At 35.7% G+C, this 21692-nt stretch overlaps 1 protein-coding gene across 1 annotated transcript in view; it reads right to left on the minus strand.

Annotated features, from left to right (window-relative positions):
- The window catches only part of ABCA12 (ATP binding cassette subfamily A member 12), a 205250-nt gene that overhangs the window by 74778 nt on the left and 108780 nt on the right, over positions 1-21692 (minus strand). Inside the window, exons 11-19 of the mRNA XM_069578281.1 lie at positions 20747-20853; positions 14538-14794; positions 14326-14438; positions 12944-13068; positions 10559-10732; positions 6290-6454; positions 5641-5851; positions 3724-3863; positions 1706-1825 (exon numbers count right to left, since the gene is read on the minus strand). Of these exons, the coding sequence (XP_069434382.1) occupies positions 1706-1825; positions 3724-3863; positions 5641-5851; positions 6290-6454; positions 10559-10732; positions 12944-13068; positions 14326-14438; positions 14538-14794; positions 20747-20853 (1412 nt within the window). The remainder of the gene's footprint in view (positions 1-1705; positions 1826-3723; positions 3864-5640; positions 5852-6289; positions 6455-10558; positions 10733-12943; positions 13069-14325; positions 14439-14537; positions 14795-20746; positions 20854-21692) is intronic.

Consider the following 21692-nt stretch of genomic DNA (forward strand, 5'->3'; position numbering starts at 1 on the left):
AGGATGGACTGGCTGGATCTCTTTGCAGTCCAAGGGACTCTCAAAAGTCTTCTCCAACACCACAGTTTAAAAGCATCAATTCTTTGGTGCTCAGCAACACAGACGGAAAAGGTGATGGTACCCCACTCCAGTACTCTTGCCTGGAAAACCCCATGAACAGAGGAGCCTGGTAGGCTGGAGTCCATGGAGTCGTGAAGAGTTGGACATGACTGAGTGACTTCACTGTCACTTTTCACCTTCATGCATTGGAGAAGGAAATGGTAACCCACTCCAGTGTTGCCTGGAGAATCCCATGGATGGGGGAGCCTGGTCGGCTGCTGTCTATGGGGTCACACAGAGTTGGATACGACTGAAGCGACTTAGCAACAGCAGTAGCAGCAACGCAGAAGACCTGGGTTCAGTCCTTGGGTTGAGAAGATACCCTAGCGAAGGGAACAGCTACCTACTCAAGTATCGTGGCCTGGAGAATTCCGTGGACCATCCTAGGGGCTGTAAAGAGTCAGACACAACTGAATGACTTTCACTTCACTTCACTTATATTAATGTGCTGAATATCTATTTAGAAATTAGAGTTATATTTCTAATAAAATTTAGGTTGTAATTGTAATTATGACTAATTATTAGGCAAAACAAAGACTGGGTAAAACATCTTTTGGGTGTAACATTTTTACCAAAGTTATATGACACAAATTCTTTGTTCTATGTTTAACTTTTTTAGCCATGATTATAAAGAAGGGCATTTTTGTTGTTGCTGTTGCAAAAATCTTCTAGGGCTTAATCAATTTTAAAATCAATTTTAGGGCCTCTATCAATTCTTTGAATATGCAATCGGTACTATTTTGAAGTTCCTAAGTTGTCACCATTCCTGAAAATGTTCTCTTCTCCCACTGATAATGGGTCTAACTCTGCTGCCTGATGTTCGTGCATACGTACTAAGTCGCTTCAGTCATGTCCGACTCTCTGCAACCTTATGGACTGTAGCCTGCCAGGCTCCTCTGTCCATGGGATTCTCCTGGCAAGAATACTAGAGTGGGTTCCCATGCCCTCCTCCAGGGCATCTTCCCAGTCTAGTGACTGAACCCACATCTCTTACGTCTCCTGCATTGGCAAGTGGGTTCTTTATCACTAGCCTGATATTTAGCTGCCAATAGCTCTCTTGGTGATTGGAACATTTCCCAACACTACTTGCATCCTTTTCAGAGAATTCTGCATCTTTTATGAGAATTGAGGTGATACTTTTCAACTAGTGTGTGTTGTATTTGAGGTGCTTTGTCAAATATTTCAACCAAAGAACTCCTTAAATTTAACATTCTTCTTCAGAATATCAGTACTTTAGAAATTCTGGTTCAGTTAAAATAGCAAAACAAAATTTAGAGAAATAAAATAAGCATATTTTAAGCAGATTTTATGGCATTTTAGTTTTGGAAAATAGATTTATATCACTAGGTGTGTGTCAGAATTAACTTGTAAAATGATTTATCTCAGAATTACATACAGAGAAACTGTGGTATAAGAGGTGAGGAAGGTTACAAACATGAATGACAGAACTGTTATCCTGTCTCACACATGCTGTCTGGAGGAGAGGCAATTTTAATCTGTTGAATATGGATTCTACATTGCTAACTGCCCATTCTCCTAATGAAGGTGATTCAAATCTCAAAGAATTATAATCCATACGAAAGGGAATGACAGAACTGTCTCCTACCTGGAGCATTGGAATCGTCTGGTTTAATAGTTGGAAGGAATTCATGAAAAGTGGTGACTTATCCATCCACTCTTGAGATTTTTCTCTTAATTCTGCCAACTGCCTGAGGGTTACATTAGACTAAAAGACAAAGAAACAGAAATAAATCTGGGCCATTGTTATTTCTAAAAGATATCTCAAGGTTGTTTTGTTATATTACTCTAAGAAACAGTTCTAAAAAGTAGAGTTAGTAAAGCATTGTCAGAAATTTCCCACGTGGTCAAAATTTTTTAAGTGGCAGGTTTTATAGGGTCAAGGTTACACAAAAAAATTCTGGAAAATTTAAGGTTTACTTCATGTCCACTGGAAATGTATAGCTGAAAGGAAAGTACATCTTCTGGAATTCTCACAAGTTACCCACTTTTACCAATGGTACATTTCACCTTACTACTAGAGAAACATTCTAGTTCAAGGATATAAGATGGATGCTTTCACATAATGCTGGTGGAAAGGGATGGGTATAGCTTTTTCTGGAAAGCAATCTAATGACAGTCATTAAAATAGAATACAATATTCTTCAGTCCCTCAATCTTGAACATTCACCTCAGTGAAATAAAAATATCACTGTGTAAAGTTATATACACAAAGTATTTATCGCCACATTATTTACATGAACAACAAGAACAAAAGTAAACACTAGAAACAAAAAGAATGTCCAAAAATTGAGAATTGACTGAGTATGAAAAAATGTTCAGTCTTCAAAAAGAATGAATAAACTTTATCTACTGAATTGGAAGAATTTCCACAAGGTATTGCTGTGTGACTAAAGTAATATGTAGAAAAGTATTATAATGAAGCCTTATTTTAATAATGCAAACAGTGACCATTCTGCATATTAATGCATCCAGTATAATAATATATAAAGGATTAGGGGAATGTACATAAATTATCAAAAGCCACATCTTTGAAAGTCAGCATTCTTTTTTTTTTTTTTTTACTTTATTTTACTTTACAATACTGTATTGGTTTTGCCATACATTGACATGAATCCACCACGGGTGTACATGAGTTCCCAATCATGAACCCCCCTCCCACCTCCCACCCCATATCATCTCTCTGGATCATCCCCGTGCACCAGCCCCAAGCATCTCATTAGTTTACATGAAAGGAAGAGCAGGATCAAGCAAGGAGAAAAAGATGAGAGGCAAGCAAAACAAAAAAACTACCTCTGGAAAATAAGCATTTAACGACTTCATTTGTGTAAAATTATGGAGAAGTGTGCAGTCAATAAAGCAAATAAGACATTAAAACACAGATAGTAAAAGCAAAGATCATTCCAGAAATCAGTGATGACTTCATGTCTGTTTTTATATAGACCTAAAAGTAATTTATATTTACATACAGTCTAATGACCAAATAATGATAAAGTGTAATTTTTTCACCTTCACTCTTATCATTTTGAAAGCATCAAGTTTATAATTCAAATCACTAATGTCAACTTTAAGAATGAGAGAAAAAGGCTATTATGGTTATACTATGTAGTTGATAAGTATAGTTAGTTAATAATGCTGTCTTTCTCAACATCTATGTTGTATATAATTATAGGATGTTAAATTGTACAACCAAATATGAAGCCTATATGAATTGCTATAATTTAGCAATTGTTTTTGTTCAAACTAGCTATATATGCCCAATATTATTTTTTCTAGTGCCATTATTTTTACACACTTTGAAAGTTAGATGCCAGCTATAGAAAAATTTCCTGCTTTGGGTGATAAATAGAAAAGTCTGAGGTCATGCTACAACTAACCTCATTCTCAAGTGTCAACATGGTTCATTTCTCTTCAAGGAGCTACTATCCAATCTACATCATTACACATATACAGGGCAGAAGTTGAGAATTAAGAGTTGCAGAAAGCCAAAGGTAAACAGTACATAGGCTAGAAAAATATCTGAGCCAACTAGAGTAAATTTGGAAGCTGACTACTTTAAAAATCATCTTAATACTTAAGATAGAAACTGAGTATTAATGGTCAAACCTTTTCCATTATTGCCTTTGTGACGGGAGTGTATGGTGCATATAAAATCTTTCCCAACAACATGGGTTTCAAGAAAGCCCAAATCACCGGTCCAGCAGGCATATTAATGATGTCCTTATAAAGGGAAAAGCAAAATGGTGCTGGAAAAAGAAAGCACAATAAAATCATTTAATATATATATTTAAAATTTATTTATGGTAAATTGACAAAAATTATTGCTACAACACCCCAAAATACATGTCTTGTATGTCCTTTGCTATCAACAAATGCAAGACATCTGGTATCAAAGTAAGAAAGCGTAGTAACACATCCTTTTTGGGTGTAAGTTTAATCTAACAAGAAAGTGCATAATAAGTGATGGCATTTTGCCAAGAGGAAAGGTTAGAAAGGTTGAAAACCACATTTCAGAATGTTTTCCAACAGATCTTCTTCACTTAATTTTACAAAATATACAAAATTCTGCTATTACAACAGATTCATAAGAGCTGTCCAATAAATGTTTGCTGGATGAATAAAAAGATGTATAAATGTGTCAATCCAATTGCTCTACTAAACACCCCATATTGCTTGGAAGAACTCAGCTGATCATATTTCACATCTCAAAGCTTATAGATCAAATAAACAGCTTTGATATGCCACGGAACGCTTGTAATTCTCCTACAGTCATGAAACTCTTTTATGTGTGAGACAAATTTCTAATTTTAAAAAGTTAAGAAAAAGTGCTGAGCAGATTTAAGGCATGTTATTGTATCATTCACTGGCAAGGTGTAGTGGTTAAGAAGCTAGACTTTGCGACAGATTGCCTGGGTTCAAATCATAGCTTTGAAGTTTTCATGTTGGGCAACTGTGGTCAGGTTACTCAATTACTTTGTGCCTCATTTCTCTTGCTAAGTTGCAGCTATAGTAGCACCTACCTCATAGGGTTGTTGTGAAGAGTGAATGAGTTGATATGCAGAACATGCTTGATGTGTGGCAAGTGCTGTATGAATGTTTTCTTTGGGAAAATTAATGCTTCATTTAAAATAAAATGCTAAGATTACAACTCACCATTAAAAAAAAAAACAATTAAAAATGGGGAGAAGACCTGAATAGTCATTTTTCCAAAAAGGAAATGCAGAGGGCCAATAGGCACATGAAATGATGTTCAACATTGCTAATCAGGAATCAAAACTACAATGAGATATCACCTCACACCTGTAATAATGGCCATCATCAAAAAGAACACAAATAACACATGATGGCAAGGATGTGCAGAAAAGGGAACCCTGGCACATTATTGGTGGGAATGTAAATTGTTATAGCCACTGTGGAAAACATTATGGAGTTTTTCTCAAGAAACTAAAAACTACTCTATGACTCAACACTTCTACTTCTGGGTATATACCCAAAATAACCAAAACACTAATTTAAAAAGATACATGCACCCCAATGTTCATAAAGACATGTTTTACATTTACCAAGATATGGATACAACCTAAGTGTCCATCAACAGATGAATGCGTAAAGATGTGGTATATGTATACGCAATGGAATTTTAGCCATAAAAAAGAATGAAATTTTGCCATTCGCAGTAATGTGGGTGGACTTGGAGGACATTATGCTAAGTGAAATGTCAGACAAAGACAAATATTGTATATCATTTATATGTGAAAACCAAAAACCACAACAAAATAATGAATATAACAAAAAAGAAACAGACTCACAGCTATAGAAAACAAAGTGGTGGTTACCAGTGGAGAGAGAAGGAAGAAGAGACAAGATGGTGTAGGGTACTAAGAGGCACAAAGTACTATGTATAAAATAAGATACAAGGATATATTGTACAACAGAGGGTATACAGCCAATAAAAAAAAGACTAAGATTTAGTAGACAATGTTAGGAGGTGATATTACCATGCTGATTTTGAAGTATACTCACTGGCATGTAAGGGAATTCCATACTTTGCAGCAATTTGCTCTTTACTTAATTTATGAGTTAAAAAGTCTTTAGTGTGATTGCCTTTCTGCCTCTGAGAAGAGGGCAGCAAGGCAACTAAATATTCAGTGGTAATTCCTTGGGAGCACAGTGCTTGGGAAATGGTACTAAATGATCCTTGGGGAGTGTTTATCCGGTTGTTTCTGTACATTGCCTGTGAGATAAAAATACATGATTTATTAACATTGTATGAGCTATAAATGCTATTGAAAACAATATTGAAAACCTGATAATGTTTGGAGAATTCTCTCAATTCCGCAATTTCTTTAAAATAGTATCCCAAATGTAAATGCAGAATGCTAAACTTCTCCAATTCAAGTGGCAAAACTTTTGCCATAGTAGAAGAATTTTTCTGTAAGTGACTTTGGACAATGTACTCTCTCTGTAGTTGAATGTATTATAACTAATCTCAAAAGTTAAGACTCCGGTATTCTTGCCTGGAGAATCCCAGGGACAGAGGAGCCTGATGGGCTGCTGTCTATGGGGTCGGACAGAGTCAGACACAACTGAAGCGACTTAGCAGCAGCAGCAGCAAAAGTTAAGATGACAAAAGGAATTTTCCAGCAAGAACATAACTGGGTGAGTTTTCTACCTGTGTTAGTGGAAGACTTCTGGGCAGATGCATTTGTTTCAGGGATCTCATTTTGTCTAGCAGCGGTTGTGTGCCCGAAGCCATCTGATTGAGGATCTCTTTTAGCCTTATGAAGAGTTCTATCATCTTTTCTATTGGCTTTTGATTTTCCCTAGGGAAAAATACCTAACAGGAACAAAAAAGAAAAGAAATGATTTTTTTATGGAGAAGCTGGAACCCTCCCACACTGTTGGTGAAAATAGCAAGATACAGTCGTTTTGTAAAATATTTTGGAAGCTTACTAAATAAACATAAATTTACCATACAACCAACAATTTGATTCCTAGATATTTACTCAACAGAAATTTGAAAAATATGTCCAGACAAAGATTTGTATGAGAATGGCTATGGCAGCATTATTTAGAATAGCCAACAAGTGGAAACAATTCAAATGAATGGATAAACAAAATGTATATCTGTAAACTGGAAAACTATTTGACAAAAGAAAGAAATTACACACTGACATGTTACAACATGTATGAAACTCAAAACATTATACTAAATGAAAAAGCTAGATAAAAAACCCACAAATTGTATGATTCAATTTAAATAAAATGACTAAAAATGACAAATTTATGGAGACATAAAATAGATTAGGCGGTGCCTATGCTAGAGGTCAGAATGAGATGACTGTAAATGGGCAGAAAGCTTCTTTTTGTGTTGAAAATTGTATTTGGGATTGTTATAAAATCATATTGTGGTAACAGTTGCACAATTCTATAACTGGCTTTAAAAAAACCCATTAAACTGTACCCTTACAGTGGGTGAATTTTATAACATATAAATTATACCTCAATAAATTTGCCAAAAATAAATGATTTTAAAAGTCAGAAAGGCAAATGTCAATTACATAATTCTTCATATACACTGTTATTCAAAAATCACAATTGCTCCTCAAAATCAGAAAAGCTCTGTCAAAAAGCTCACATGATTTATCAGGCTTAATCATAATCCCACAATGCATTTCTGTTGCAGGAAAAAAAAAACACTGAAATTATTTTTTTAGTGTACATTTTATACTCTCATTCACTCCTTTATTCAACAAACATTAATTGAGTGCCTGTTATGTTCCCAGCACTGGGTGAGGTGATGGATATAGTAGTGCCCAAACTGGCATCATCCTTTCACTCAGGGAGTATTGTATTAATAGGAGGACCAAATGAGACAAATCAATGAATAAAAGGCTGGGTAATATGAGAAGGTATGGAGTTTAGCTGAGAAATCAAAAGAAGTCTTTCCAAGATGACACCACAAAGGAGAGAATGAACAAACCATAGGAAGAATAAGGAGACATACGTAGTAGAGGGGTAAAGATCTGTGAAGTTCCTGAAGAGGGAAAGCTGTTGGCAAGTACAAGGGGGTCAAAGACCACTATTCTGAGCACAAGATTCAGTTGAAGAAATGTTACAAAGACAGAGCTGTCTCTATAACACAGCTATTAACTGCAATCAGATTCATTTTTTTTCTTCCAGTTCTGCTAACATTCTAGGCATTCTACATTAATTTGAAATAAATTGACTAATGATGAGAAATTTTTCATTATTTTTATTTGCAGTTCTGAAAGAACTAGGAATGGTCTTCTGCTTATAAAATGCACATATTTAATTACTATACTCAATAAGAAATAGTTTGATATATGCACTGCAGAAATATTGTAAGATAAATATTAAAATTTTAGATGAAAAACTTAATAATTGTAGTTTTTCTGCATTTTAAGTCATGTTCATGCTCAGTCATATCCAACTCTTTGTGATCTCCTAGGCTGTAGCAAACCAGGCTCCTCTGGCCATGGAATTTTCCAGGCAAGAATACTGGAGTGTGTTGTCATTTCCTATTCCAGGGTATCTTCCTGACCCAGGGTTTGAAACTGCATTTTTTGCTTCTGCTGCATTGGCAGGTGGATTCTTTACCACTGCGCCACCTGGGAAGCCATACGTTTCATGGTTTCTGTAAAATAACTATTGTTTAGTTAATGGGTATTTGTTAAGTTCTTCTACGGGCCAGGCACTGTTTTTGGTATTTGAAACATTTCAGTGAACAAAGAGGCCCTTATGGAGCTTATAGCCAAATAGAGGCAGACAGAAAATAGACAAAAGTGAATTTTAAATAGAATACATAGTATGCTGGAGGTGCAATAGAAAACGAACAGATCAAGGAAAGGTTTGAGAGTGCTGTCGATGAGGTTGGTTGCATTTTAAACAGGTCTCTCATGGTACCTTATTGAGGTCAATGTTGAATAAAGACACATAGTTCTGGAAATCACAGGGAGGACACCTCCTAGAATGGTCCTATGCAGCAGCCCTGGACCTAGGGAGTAGCCACATAGGAAATGGGATTTGAGAAACGAGAGGATGTGCAGACTCTAGGGCCCCTGCAGCAATCAAGGGTTACTGGGATAAAATGAGGAGCCACGGGAGGTGCTGAACAGAGGAATGACATAATCTGATTCAAGTTTCAAAAGAATTGCTTTTGCTGCTTAGGGAGTAGTAGGGTGGGGTTGGAGTGGTGGGAACAAGCACAGAGGCAAGATCAGTTAGGAGGTCACTGCAGAATATAAACTAGGATAAGGATGACCTGGAACAGGATATTTACAACTAGTCCTAAAAGGTCTTCATCTCCTTTGCTACAATGTTTCAATAACACAAGTCTGCTGTGTTGCTTCTGATTTTCTTTTAAAGAGAAAATTTTTTTCAGTGTTTTTAATAACATGTAAATAATTTTGACCTAGTAGAGATTTGAGTGAATATAGGTATTTAATTTTCTTATGTTTACATTTTTATTTGTTTTTTATTCACTATGTACTTAAGCATCTATTTATTGCAAGATGGAGTTACTGCTGACTTTACAGTTCTAATAATGACAATTTGTTTAGTTCGACTGGATATATGGAGAGTACACCATGAGAAACGCTGGGCTGGAAGAAACACAAGCTGGAATCAAGATTGCCGGGAGAAATATCAATCACCTCAGATATGCAGATGACACCACCCTTATGACAGAAAGTGAAGAGGAGCTAAAAAGCCTCTTGATGAAAGTGAAAGTGGAGAGTGAAAAAGTTGGCTTAAAGCTCAACATTCAGAAAACGAAGATCATGGCATCTGGTCCCATCACTTCATGGGAAATAGATGGGGAAACAGTGGAAACAGTGTCAGACTTTATTTTCGGGGGCTCCAAAATCACTGCAGATGGTGACTGCAGCCATGAAATTAAAAGACACTTACTCCTTGGAAGAAAAGTTATGACCAACCTAGATAGCATATTGTAAAGCTGAGACATTACTTTGTCAACAAAGGTCCGTCTAGTCAAGGCTATGATTTTTCCAGTGGTCATGTATGGATGTGAGAGTTGGACTGTGAAGAAGATTGAGAGCCGAAGAATTGATGGTTTTGAACTGTGGTGTTGGAGAAGACTCTTGAGAGTCCCTTGGACTGCAAGGAGATCCAACCAGTCCATCCTAAGGGAGATCAGTCCTGGGTGTTCATTGGTGGACTGATGCTGAAGCTGAAACTCCAGTACTTTGGCCACCTCATGCAAAGAGCTGACTCATTGGAAAAGATTCTGATGCTGGGAGAGATTGGGGGCAGGAGGAGAAGGGGATGACAGAGGATGAGATGGCTGGATGGCATCACTGACTCGATGGACGTGAGTCTGAGTGAACTCCGGGAGTTGGTGATAGACAGGGAGGCCTGGCGTGCTGTGATTCATGGGGTCACAAAGAGTCGGACATTACTGAGCGACTGAACTGAACTGAACTGAACTGGATAAATAATGATAGCTTCTATCTAAATCTAATGAAAGTAAGACAAAAAAATTTTTTTATAATACAAAAAAAATCCCTCAATTCTTTCACTTGAAAAAGAAATTTTGTTCTAATCTTTATTTTTATCCTATCAAATTAATGCTTATTCACTTAAAAAAAAGTTACTGTAACATTTGAATTTCATTGTCTAGTGTATATTAAGTTTAATTCCTGGTCTTGAATATACAAATTGAGAGTCAATAAGGCCATAAGATTAATTTCCTCATCTATTAAACATGCAAATTTGCAATATATGATCTCTAAGGTTCCACTTAGCTCTAAAATTAGGTTCAACTTAGTTCTAAAAGCTTTAATTCCAAAAGCTGCATAAATAGATTGCATTCCTTATAGTATCAGAGAGCATACAGGTATAATCAAATATTTTTATACTAAACAATAAGTTTAAAAGCATTTCATCCACAGTAACTTGCCTTGTATGTGAAGTTGTAAACGTCTAAGTAGTGCAGAAATGTAAGTCCAATGAGGTAAGATAGACGGGATCTCTCTGGAAGAGGCATGATGCAGAATTCCTTCATTGCATCTTCCAATTTGGGATCGGTCATATTACCATCACAAGAATGCAGCCAGAACACACTAGAAATAATCTGCAAATTGGAAGAAGAAAAATACTTTAGCTCTGAATCCTTTCAAGCCACCTGTCCACTTGGAGTTTTCTTATCCTTTTAGACTTCATTTAAAAATAAGACAAATTAGCCTTAAATATCAAATAATTTTTTGTCTAAAACACTAATTGCTATCAATAGTCCTATAAAAAGTCCATGTGTGTGTTCAGTCACTCAGTCATGTCCAACGGTTTGTGACCCCATGGTCGGTAGCCCGCAGGCTCCTCTCTCCATGGAATTTTCCAGTCAAGAACACTGGAGTGGATTGCTATTTCTTACTTCAGGGGATCTCCCCCACCCTGGGATCAAACCCAAGTCTCATGTCTCCTGCACTGGCAGGGGGATTCTTTACCACTGTGCTATCTGGGAAGCCCATAGAGGGTATATGAAAGTGAAAGTGAAGCTTGCTCCGACCATTTGCAACCCCATGAACTATAGAGTCCGTGGAATTTTCCAGGCCAGAATACCAGAGTGGGTAGCATTCCCTTCTCCAGAGGATCTTCCCAACCCAGGGATCGAACCCAGGTCTCCCACAATGCAGGCCGATTCTTTACCAGCTGAGCCACTAGGGAAACCCAAGAATACTGGAGTCGGTAGCCTATCCCTTCTCCAGCGGATCATCCTGACCCAGGAATCTAACCGGGGTTTTTGCATTGCAGGCAGATTCTTGACCAACTGAGCTATGAGGGAAGTCCTCAAAGAGTACATAGTTCACTGGAAAGCTTAAGAGATATCATGGGAAAAAAGACAGAAGAAATCCATAGTGATTCCAAGATTTCTTGCTTGAAAGACTTGATAAATAGTGGTATCAAGAAAGAAAATTGGTTTGGATTAAGTTTGGGAAAATTACTAGTTTAAAACTCTTGCTGCCTTAAAATTTTATTCTTGCTTTATTTAAGTTGCATTTCATTTATATAATCATTTGAAGTTACAATCTTACCCAGTAAACTCTGGGGTCCAGAGGTGAATGGTGAAGAAAAAAAATCTAGAATCACACAATAGTATGAATCCTGGACAGTAAATCTTGTTTGGAAAGTGACATGTGACTACGGGAACTTAAGATGTCATTTCTATTTCCACCGAGGTGAAGTAAACAAAATGTTTATGAAATTCAAGAATATAGAAACTTTTCTCTCTTTCCTTTTAAAAGTAATATGAATGTATGTGCTCTTGTCTACCTGCTTTTATTTACTAAACTGAACCTGTTCTTCAGAAGCCAAAAATGTGATTTCTGAAATTAGATCTTTTAGGATCTTATGAGTGAAAGGTGAAATCAAGGGGTAAAGGTAAAGAAATATTAATCGTTAGAACTAGAGGAAGAAAAGTGAAGGTAAAGCAGTTTTAATTTTTGTCTGGGGGAACCAATTAAAATGACACAACTAAACATAAATATTCCAAAGTCAGCCTTAGAGGATTTTAAAACTTTATCCCATATTGGAGAATAACTGGGTTGTGTTTAGAAATGACACACTCTGTCACATGTAAGTTTTGAATGGATGAGGTCTTAAGCTCTGCAGTTCTTTTGGAAAATTTCTATGACACTTTCAGACAATGAACTTGGAAAAGGGATAAAAGATAAAACATTTCAAATGGAAAACCCTATTATCAGCCTATGAGGAAATGCCATTACTCATTTTCACAGCAAAATACGTTTGGAATACCTACGAACTTATCCAGAGTTGTCACAACCATATCTATTTATATACTCAGTCTTATCTCAGAGATTAAAAAAAAAAAAGAGTATTCATTTTTACTTTAGTTTCAACGAATTGTAAATGGTCTTCCTTTTTCCCCCTGATTACATTACTGAAACTTGCTTTGATATCATCATAATAAAATGTGAAAATTGACCTCAGCTAATGTGATTGTGATAGTGAACTGAAAGAATTACTGATGATACCACTTATTTAAAAAAAAAGCATCTGGGGGTGAAGATAAAGAAAAGACAAAGAGGGCAAAGGAAGGGGAAGGAAAAGTAGAGGGGAAGGAGCAGACAGTAGTAATGTTCTTGCTTCAGGACTTTTCCTTCTATTTTCACCTAAGAATTAGGCTTCTAATTTTATCATTTGCATGGAAAATTCACCAGATTTGCATTCAGCTTCTCCGGGTTTTGCTGATAAGTGCTCAACAAATACTAAAAGCTATTTAAACTTTTAAAAACCTGGAAATAAGTACAAACATATTCCATCCCACCTCAGCTCTGTTGTCAGGGATGGGAATGGCCAGCAAATTGTTGATACTCCGATTGGACATTCCTGTTACTCTCCTCAGTTCTTCTTTCAGCTCATCAACATTTTTAAACATTTCTATTAACTGGCCTGCAAGAAAATAAAACAAAACAAAACTCACATGTGGGTTGCAATGTAATTCTTTTTAGTCATTCCAGTATAAAGAAAGCTTCTAGACTAAAATATATATTCAACATATAAGCCTTGTGTCAGGAACAGATGTCTCTCAGTTTTGGCAAACTTTGCATCTTTAGGATATATTTCTATCTGATTTAGACTTATTCCTGTATGATATCATTAACCCAAGGTAACATATTGCTCTGGATTATAAATTTTCCTTAAATGTGTACAATGCAAGGTTGATTCAAAGAAAATATGGTTTCCTTGCAGACTTTGACCACACAATTTGCTAAATATATATCTCTCTATTTGATTTAAAACATCACACAAATTCAAGATGCTTTTCCACCTCAGATCACATAATATTGTCAGCTAGGGACAGAGTGTGCTAAATCTGAAACATAATGCCACAGTGCACTTTTTTCTTAACTTTGCCCAGCACCTTGTTTTATAAAGGGTTTTCACAATCATTATTTCAATTTTCAAATAGAAAGTGTTTAACTTCTCTTTTAGAATAGTTATTAAAATCATTTCACATCTGGGTCATTTGATGAATAACAAATGATATTTTGACTTTATTTTAGGAGATTGTGATCTCCATTTTGTAAATGCCTTTTCAGTTTCTTTATGAAATATCCCTCATGCAAATATACTTTCTTTATTTTTGGACTTAGTGCCCTTCCAATTTTGTGGCTGCTTGTTGTCCAAAATTCTGAATGTCTTTCTTTTCAGTATTGAGGTATTATGCAAAGAAGAAATGTATTGCATGATGCGTCATGCTCAGAATACTAATAGGAGTTTCTGAATCAATATTTCTGTAGATAGCAGTGCATTTTTATTTTTAAAATCAGATTTTCTCATGGAAGTAAATAAATTTCATCCCTGCTCTTGCAACCTACTATTTAATGCACTTTAATATATGAGAGAAACAAAAGGTGAATAGTCTAACTAGTAAAATTTTTGAAGACATTTTGCTATGAAATAAAATTTCGCTCTTTCATTCTCTGCTGGCTTGCTCTGTGTTTATTTTAGACAAGTGACCATATTTGAAAGCTTTAGGTGTCTCATGTATAAGGGCAGATACAAAGTAGCTTTCATTAGGAACTTTAAAATAGCCTTTCCTATGAATTTGTATTAAAAAAAAATAAAATAGCCTTTCCTAAACTGTAGCAAGAGAATCACACACATTCTAATAAGACAGCATTTAAAATATGGATGGGGAAACACCTGGTTTTTCAAAGGTGTCTGCACTGTTATTGACATGCAGCATGTCTTCTATGGTTGGCATTAACCGTGTGATATTTTCCAGGTAATTCATTTGCAATGCCTGTTCTAGAAACCTGAAACAAAGCAGAAGAGGAAGAGAAATTGAACTCGGAATATCAGTAATTATTTGAGAAGAGATTTTGCCAAGGAAGAAGACGATAAAAAAAACTCACCGATCCATATCTAAATTAATTTTGCTTGGATCCCCAGAAAGCAAATCCCTCAGTTTCTCAGACAGAACATTGTCGTGATACAGTAAGCTGGTGGCTATTTCGGTGCCAAGCTCTGCGGCTTCCAGGAGCTGCACATGAAACGCACTCTCTTCACATAGGTTCCCAAAGTCCATACTGGAGAGCTGGCACATTTCCTCTATTGAATTGAAAGTTTCAGGTTCACAAAGAAGCTTGGTCAAGTTTCGAAGCTGAGACAGCTTTCCAGAGGGGGAAAGAGTGGGAAATATTAGTGACATTATTCTAAATATTTAGTTCTTGATAATAAGCAACTAAAATTGATTTAGTTCCTAAAAACATTTTGCTTGTGTGTTTAGTTAGTTGGCATGTGGCAACAGCTTTACCACAAAGCAGTTTTCTGTCATTTGAGTTTATTGTTCTCAAGAAGTTTTATAAAACTTTTGAACCTATTAGACTTCTTTCTCAACAGTATTCATAACTTATAGATTCACAGGTTAAAAACAATGTAGTTTAATCTCACTTAAACCACAAATACTTAAACTAATTTTACATTTTAGCATATTTTTAAAAATGTGTAAAGGCAGGCAGCAAAGCAGATTTGATTTGAAACTTCAAAAAGGTTTTCTTTACATTCACAAGATGGCTATTATCAAAACAAAAAAATGAACAAACAAATAAATAAAGCCAGAAAATAACAAATGTTAGTAGGATACGGAGAAATTAGAACCCTTGTGCACTCCTGATGGGAATGTAAAATGATGTAGTGCTATAAAAGAAAATAGTACAGTGGGTTTTCAAAAAATTTGAAATAGAATTACCATAATACTCAGCATTTCTGCTTCTAGGAATACACTCAAAAGTGTTTATTAAAAGCTGGGTTTTAAACAGACATTTGTAGACTCGTGTTCATAGCAGTTGTATTCATGATAGCCAAGAGTGGAAGCACTCCATGTGCACTGACAGATGAATGGATAAACACATATAATTTGCATGTTTGTAATGTGTATATGGTATACACATATAATGGAGTACTAACCAGCTTTAAAAATTAAAGAAATTCTCTCACATATTACAATGTAGATAAGTCTTGGGATATTATGCTAAGTGAAATAAGCCAGTCATAAAAAGACATACTGAATGATTCCATTATATGAAGTACTGAGCACAATCAAATTAATAGCAACAGAAGGTAAAACTGCAGGGGCCAGGGACTAGGCAGTGAGGGGAATGAGAAATAGGCGCTTAATGCATACAGGATTTTTCTTTGCAAGCTTAAGAGTTCTACAATGTGTGTATATTTAACACAACTGAACTACAGAGTTAAAAATGGTTAAGGTGGTAAAGTTTGTTTTATGCATTTTACCACAAGTTTAAAAAAATTAATTGACCAAAACAAAAAAAAAATGACTTTTTAAAACTGCAGCATGAGAATCACGCATATTTTAAAATATGGATGTGTATATACCTGGTTTTTCAAGTGTCTACACTGCTACTGACTGTCATTATCTTCTATCCTCTTATTTATGGAGGGAAACTTCTGTTCTATGGAATGCTTAAAGGGGTCTAAAATCCTTTACTCAGAAAAAAAGGAGAAAAATGAAAATCAACTAATTTCCTACCCAGTCAAGTATATTCCTCCTTGCAGTTCACTATGCTCTGTGTGTTCTGAGGATATATCCCCAAGTTGTATATCCTAGGGGAAAACATTATGCCTCTGGGAAAGCTAGTTCTGTTGTGCTCAGAAGCAACCCTAGAGCTATTCATTTTAAGATGTGAAATAATTTGGAGCAACATCTAAAGAAGCAAATATATGTGCCATTCATTACAGCTCAGTTTCTAATCAGCAGCTGCATTTTGACAGAAATGATACAAGAAAAAGTTCAGGAATATTTCTTTGCATATGTCAAATGGGAAAGGTACAATGATGTGTCTTGGGTGAGAGATTTATAACAACTACATGTAGGCACTAGCAATTAAACACAAATCATTTTAGACAGTAAATATCATTGGTCTATTTAATATCTAATTGACTTCTGGGTTTGAACTATATAAAATGGTTTCATTGTATTAAAATTCTAGTCTTATTGTTATGAGAAACTTTCCATTCTGTAACAAACTCAATCATTTTACCAGATGTAATGATATATTTATCACTTATTCCTTTGATTTTCCAAATATTAGATATAATTAAACTTTTAATGAATAGAGCCAAACTTCTCTGTCAGTGACTTTTATTTTGGTGATTTCTTAAATAAAAAGATAAATACAGGGAGCTCAATTTATTTTTCTAATTGAGCTTTTAGGGGTGTAGTAAGTTTGAATGACTTTACTCAGTAGAGGCTGAAATATATTTTTAAATTGCAAGTTTGACATACATGTATCAGAAACCAATAAATGTCCATATAGAATAATCTTGGCTTGATAAGGCAACATATACAGAAAGATAAATTGGAAATCTAGCCCTGCTACTGAAGTAGAATTTGTCCTCTGAAATAAGGATTTAATTAAGGATTAATAATGCACCCTGCACTGTGAGGCACAGCCACCAAGGAGCAACACGATGGTCATTTAGTATTTGTCATTAAGAGCTGAACAATAAAAAGGGTGAGCACTGAAGAATTGATGCCCTCTAACTGTGGTGCTGGAGAAGACTCTTTATAGTCCTTGAACATTAAGGAGATCAAACCAGTCAATCCTAAAGGAAATTAACCCCAAAGATTCACTGGAAGGACTGATATTAAAGCTGAAGCTCCAATACTTTGGCCACCTGATGCGAAGAACTGACTCATTGGAAAAGACCTTATGCTGGGAAGGATTGAAGGCAGGAGGAGAAGGGGATGACAGAGGATGAGATGGTTGGATGGCATCACCAACTCAATGGACATGGATTTGAGCAAACTCCGGGAGACGGTGTGGGACAGGGAAGCCTGGTGTGCTGCAGTTCGTGCGGTTGCAAAGGATCGAACATGACTGAGTGGCTGAAGAACAACTACTTTCTTGTAAAAATAATACATGCATTAAACTTTTAGAAACTTCATAGTTTATTAGTAATCAACATACATTCAGAGAATTATAATTTTTCTTCAAAAGTATGTGTCAAGTCCAGATTACAGGTTTGTCAAAGTCTTATGTATCAAGACCCTGACCTACATAGTAAGGTCTCAGCCTAAACTTGAACAATGACCCATAACTAACTCCATGTTCAGCTGTGATTGAATTCACTTTTGTCTACCGTTCCTAATGCATTTGAATCAGAATTGTAAGTAACATGATGGCACAAACCTCAAAATATCATATGCATAAAAATGCTGAAACAGCAATGCTCCTGGGCTCTTAGCAGGTGAATGAAAACAAAAAGGCCTCTTAAAAAATGTAAGAGTGTTACAGTATAAATAGTGTGCTATCTGTATTTTTGCTTAATGTGGGGAATATCCATTTTATCAGTAGTTTCTCAATCAGGAGGTTATCCTTCCCACCTGAGAGGCTGAAAAGAAGAGAGAAAACAGACAATGAAAGGAGGAGAAAACTCGAAAGCTCAAGAAGAGTAGAAAGTTCAGTGCTAGAACAGAAAAAAAGTTACCAATGAGTGACAGACATTTGGTATTTTCGAGGGCCTAAACCTTCTTAGAAATATCATGAATAAAGAAGTTAGGGTGGGCCCTGACTATCACAATCAAGATACTGATTACCAGGGAGGACAAAACAGGGGAGCAAAACATATTTTGTTCTAGGAGTTTCCAAGCAAATTCTAGGAGTTTGTCTTCATCCTTTCAATGATATGTACTGAATATTTTCCATGTGTTGGACTCAATGCCAGGTGCTGAGCATACACAGTAAATCAACACACTTATTCATGTTCCTATGGACCTCGTAGTCTAGGAATGAATGGGTTCTGTCAATTGCAAATTGCAACCATGCTTGTTATAAACAGCAAAAGATTCTGACCTAAGGAACAGAATTATAGTTTATTCGTTCTGTGGCTTCTCAAATTTTTTTCATAACATAACCTACAAGGGGAGCAGAATACTCAAAATGTGGTTGCTGTTTTAAATTATCCTTTGCTCTGTTCCCAGGACATCAGCGCAAATGATTGAGCATGTGTTGTTTCCATTTCCCAGTGTACATTGTGTGCTGCCCTGTTGCTCTGCAAGTTGAGAACTACAGTGAGTAATTACCCTGGTAACACTATTATATCACCAGGACTCTGCTTTAATACCATCATTTCTTCACACATTTGTGAGTCCGGTCTTAAGATCCTGCTACTGCTAGATGTGATACTTTGAAAAAGCAGAAGGCACAATTTCATCAGATTTTACACTCTAGTTGGAGAAATAGATCCCACATATACAAGAAGTTATAATACTAAGTAGTAAATTCCAAAAGCTAGAAATCTCACTGTAATTGGAGACTCCATTTCCCTATGCCTCACATGTCACTGGCTGCTAAGCTGGGTCAATTCAACCTCCTACAATGCTCTTGACATTCTTTTTCTTCTGTTCTCTGCCACTGACATCTTACAGGGCCTCACAGTTTGCTTAGGTTATTGCAAAAATAGCCCATTTGGCTTTCTTTCAGTCTGTCCTCCACAAGTCTCCTAGAGAGATCTTTTTCTAAAATGAGGAATTTACCTTCTTCAAATTCACAATTTTCAGGATCACATTCAAACTCCTTGACTAAACAAACTCCTTGATCCCCCAGGCCTTGGGGATCTGAGCCTCCTTTCCTGCCTCTCTTATAAGCACCCTGTGCTCTAGCTGGACTCATGACTTCAGGTAACCCCTAGCTGTCCTTCAGATTCACACCTCTGTTTTCTTAACAACTTACATCTCTATGTCTGGAATGTAGGACTATTAACACAATCCTACACAGCCTGGCAAGACTCAGAGTAAAGAGTATCTCCTTCATGAAATTTCTTCTCTCCACCTTCATCCTCTGCAATCGAAGTCAGATATACCACCTCCATATACAGAATCCTGTCCAACCACATACCACAACACTTGTCTCACTGTGTTATAATCACTGGTCTGCTTTTCCATCTCCTTCACTGGATTGATTACAAGGACTCTGGGGTTAGAGATTATATCTTTTAAATAAATAGAGTAGCATTATGGGAGCACAGACGGTGGATGGAATGAATGAATGGGTAAATATGATATGTGCACAAAGTCATTATCCTTATTTGAAAACAGGGAGAAAGGAGATACTCTGATATTATAGGAGTGACATTTAAACTTGTCCTTGAAGGATGAGCAGGTCTTTTCCAGATGAATGTAAAACTTCTTTCGTATTTAACTAAGACATGGGTCTCTCATACAAACCAAGATAGTGCTAAATTAAGTACACTAGAAATTTGATTCATGTAGAAGACTAAGCTTACAATGTAGGTAGTCTAGTATAACTAGCATATTTATTTGTAATATACAGGGACACATGTTTTCTATGCCTGCTTAATTAAACCATGTTGACTATACAGACATCATCCTGCTTGCACTGAATAAACCAGTTCTAATTTTACTTTATCCATGGCTACATAAATCCAATTAAACTGCTGTTCTTACTCAGAAAGCTGCTTTCAAAATTTAATAGGGTTATTTAAGAAATAGAGTGGATTTCATGGGAACCTGCATAGTGTATACATGAGCTAAACAAAGAAAAAGAGACAAATGCCAACCAATTCAAACTTCAGAGTTAACATTTTTTTCCTGTGGCTTCTTCCCCCTTTCTTCAATATCATACATTTTAATATGATTTGTGGGTTTCTGCTTCTGATGATAATAAAAATAAGGTGAGCCAATTTCTGAGATTTTTGTATACTGTGAAGTCTAAAACATTTAGCTTTGAAATTAACATTTATAGCTTTAAAATCTAGGGACATCTCAAATTAGAAATCAAATTTTTAATGCCTTTTAAAATCATGTAGTTTAATGAGACTATATCAGCAGTCATTCCTTTACATATTGCATTCTGTAATTAGGCTTTTATGGGTCATTTCAGACAGAGATAGACACCAATTAAAAACAAAACACAATTACATAGCACCAACCAGAACTCATCACCCCCTTTCTAGCACTAATCTAGAGTCAAATAAGAATAGGACTTATAAATATAAAGAGTTAAAAATTACAAATATATCTTTCTATAGAATTACAAGAAGTATTGAGGGCTTTTTTTTTTCCCCTTTCATGGCTTACTTTTGATTTCAAGACTTCAGAAACTGGAAGGAGGTAATCCTCATAGGAACCATTTTGAAGAAAAGATTTTTTAAATCGAATTGTAGAGTGCAGCATTCTTAAACTTTCTGTAAAAGAGGAGAAAAGAATTACCTTATGTGAACTGCAAGGTCATTTAGGAAATCTATTTGAAAGACACCTTCATCCTAATTTATTACTACTTTTTTTCTAAGATAATAGCCTACTTGAATCTAACTATAAAATGAGTGAAAATTTAATCTTTACTTGAACCATGGAGGCTATAGAATTCATTATTTTTAAAATATTCATAGATATTCTGCTTAGAGACAAAAATATTTCCAGCAAAGTTGCTACACAGTATTGGTTCTTTGTGAACTGAATATGCTTTTATTTTGGGTATATTATTAAGCTGAAGGGTTTGAGAGAGAATAGGTTGTATAATCACTGTGATACAAATATGCCCTTCCACCCTTGATTAATTCACGCCCGGTATAGAGAGATCACACTCAAATATTTGTTGTGCTATTTGCTTGCCATTAAGTCTCAAAAAAAAACAAACTATTTTGGTGTAGGAATAATGAATGTATATCTCCTAAAAATAGACGCTTTATCTTTAAAAAAGAAAAAGAAATATTTGATTAAATGTAATCTTCATAGTTGTCCGTGTAGGTAGAAGATGGAAAACAAAGTGTGTAAGGATAGGAAGTAAAAAATAGTCTACTACAAAAATGCCTTTATTTATGTAATTTACATCTGCTTTTGGAAGTCTTCATTATCCTTTTTATTATTTTTTGACAATTAAGATTAAAGGTATAGAAAATGTCATGGAGAGTTATGTGAACTCCTAATTCTGGAGACATGGAAAGTTTATCTTGGTGGTCACTGTCACCTTGGGCTTCCCAGACGGCTCAGTTGGTAAAGAAATCTGCCTGCAATGCAGGGGACC

The sequence above is a fragment of the Ovis canadensis genome, chromosome 2 (genome assembly GCF_042477335.2).
Source record: "Ovis canadensis isolate MfBH-ARS-UI-01 breed Bighorn chromosome 2, ARS-UI_OviCan_v2, whole genome shotgun sequence".
NCBI lineage: Eukaryota > Metazoa > Chordata > Mammalia > Artiodactyla > Bovidae > Ovis > Ovis canadensis.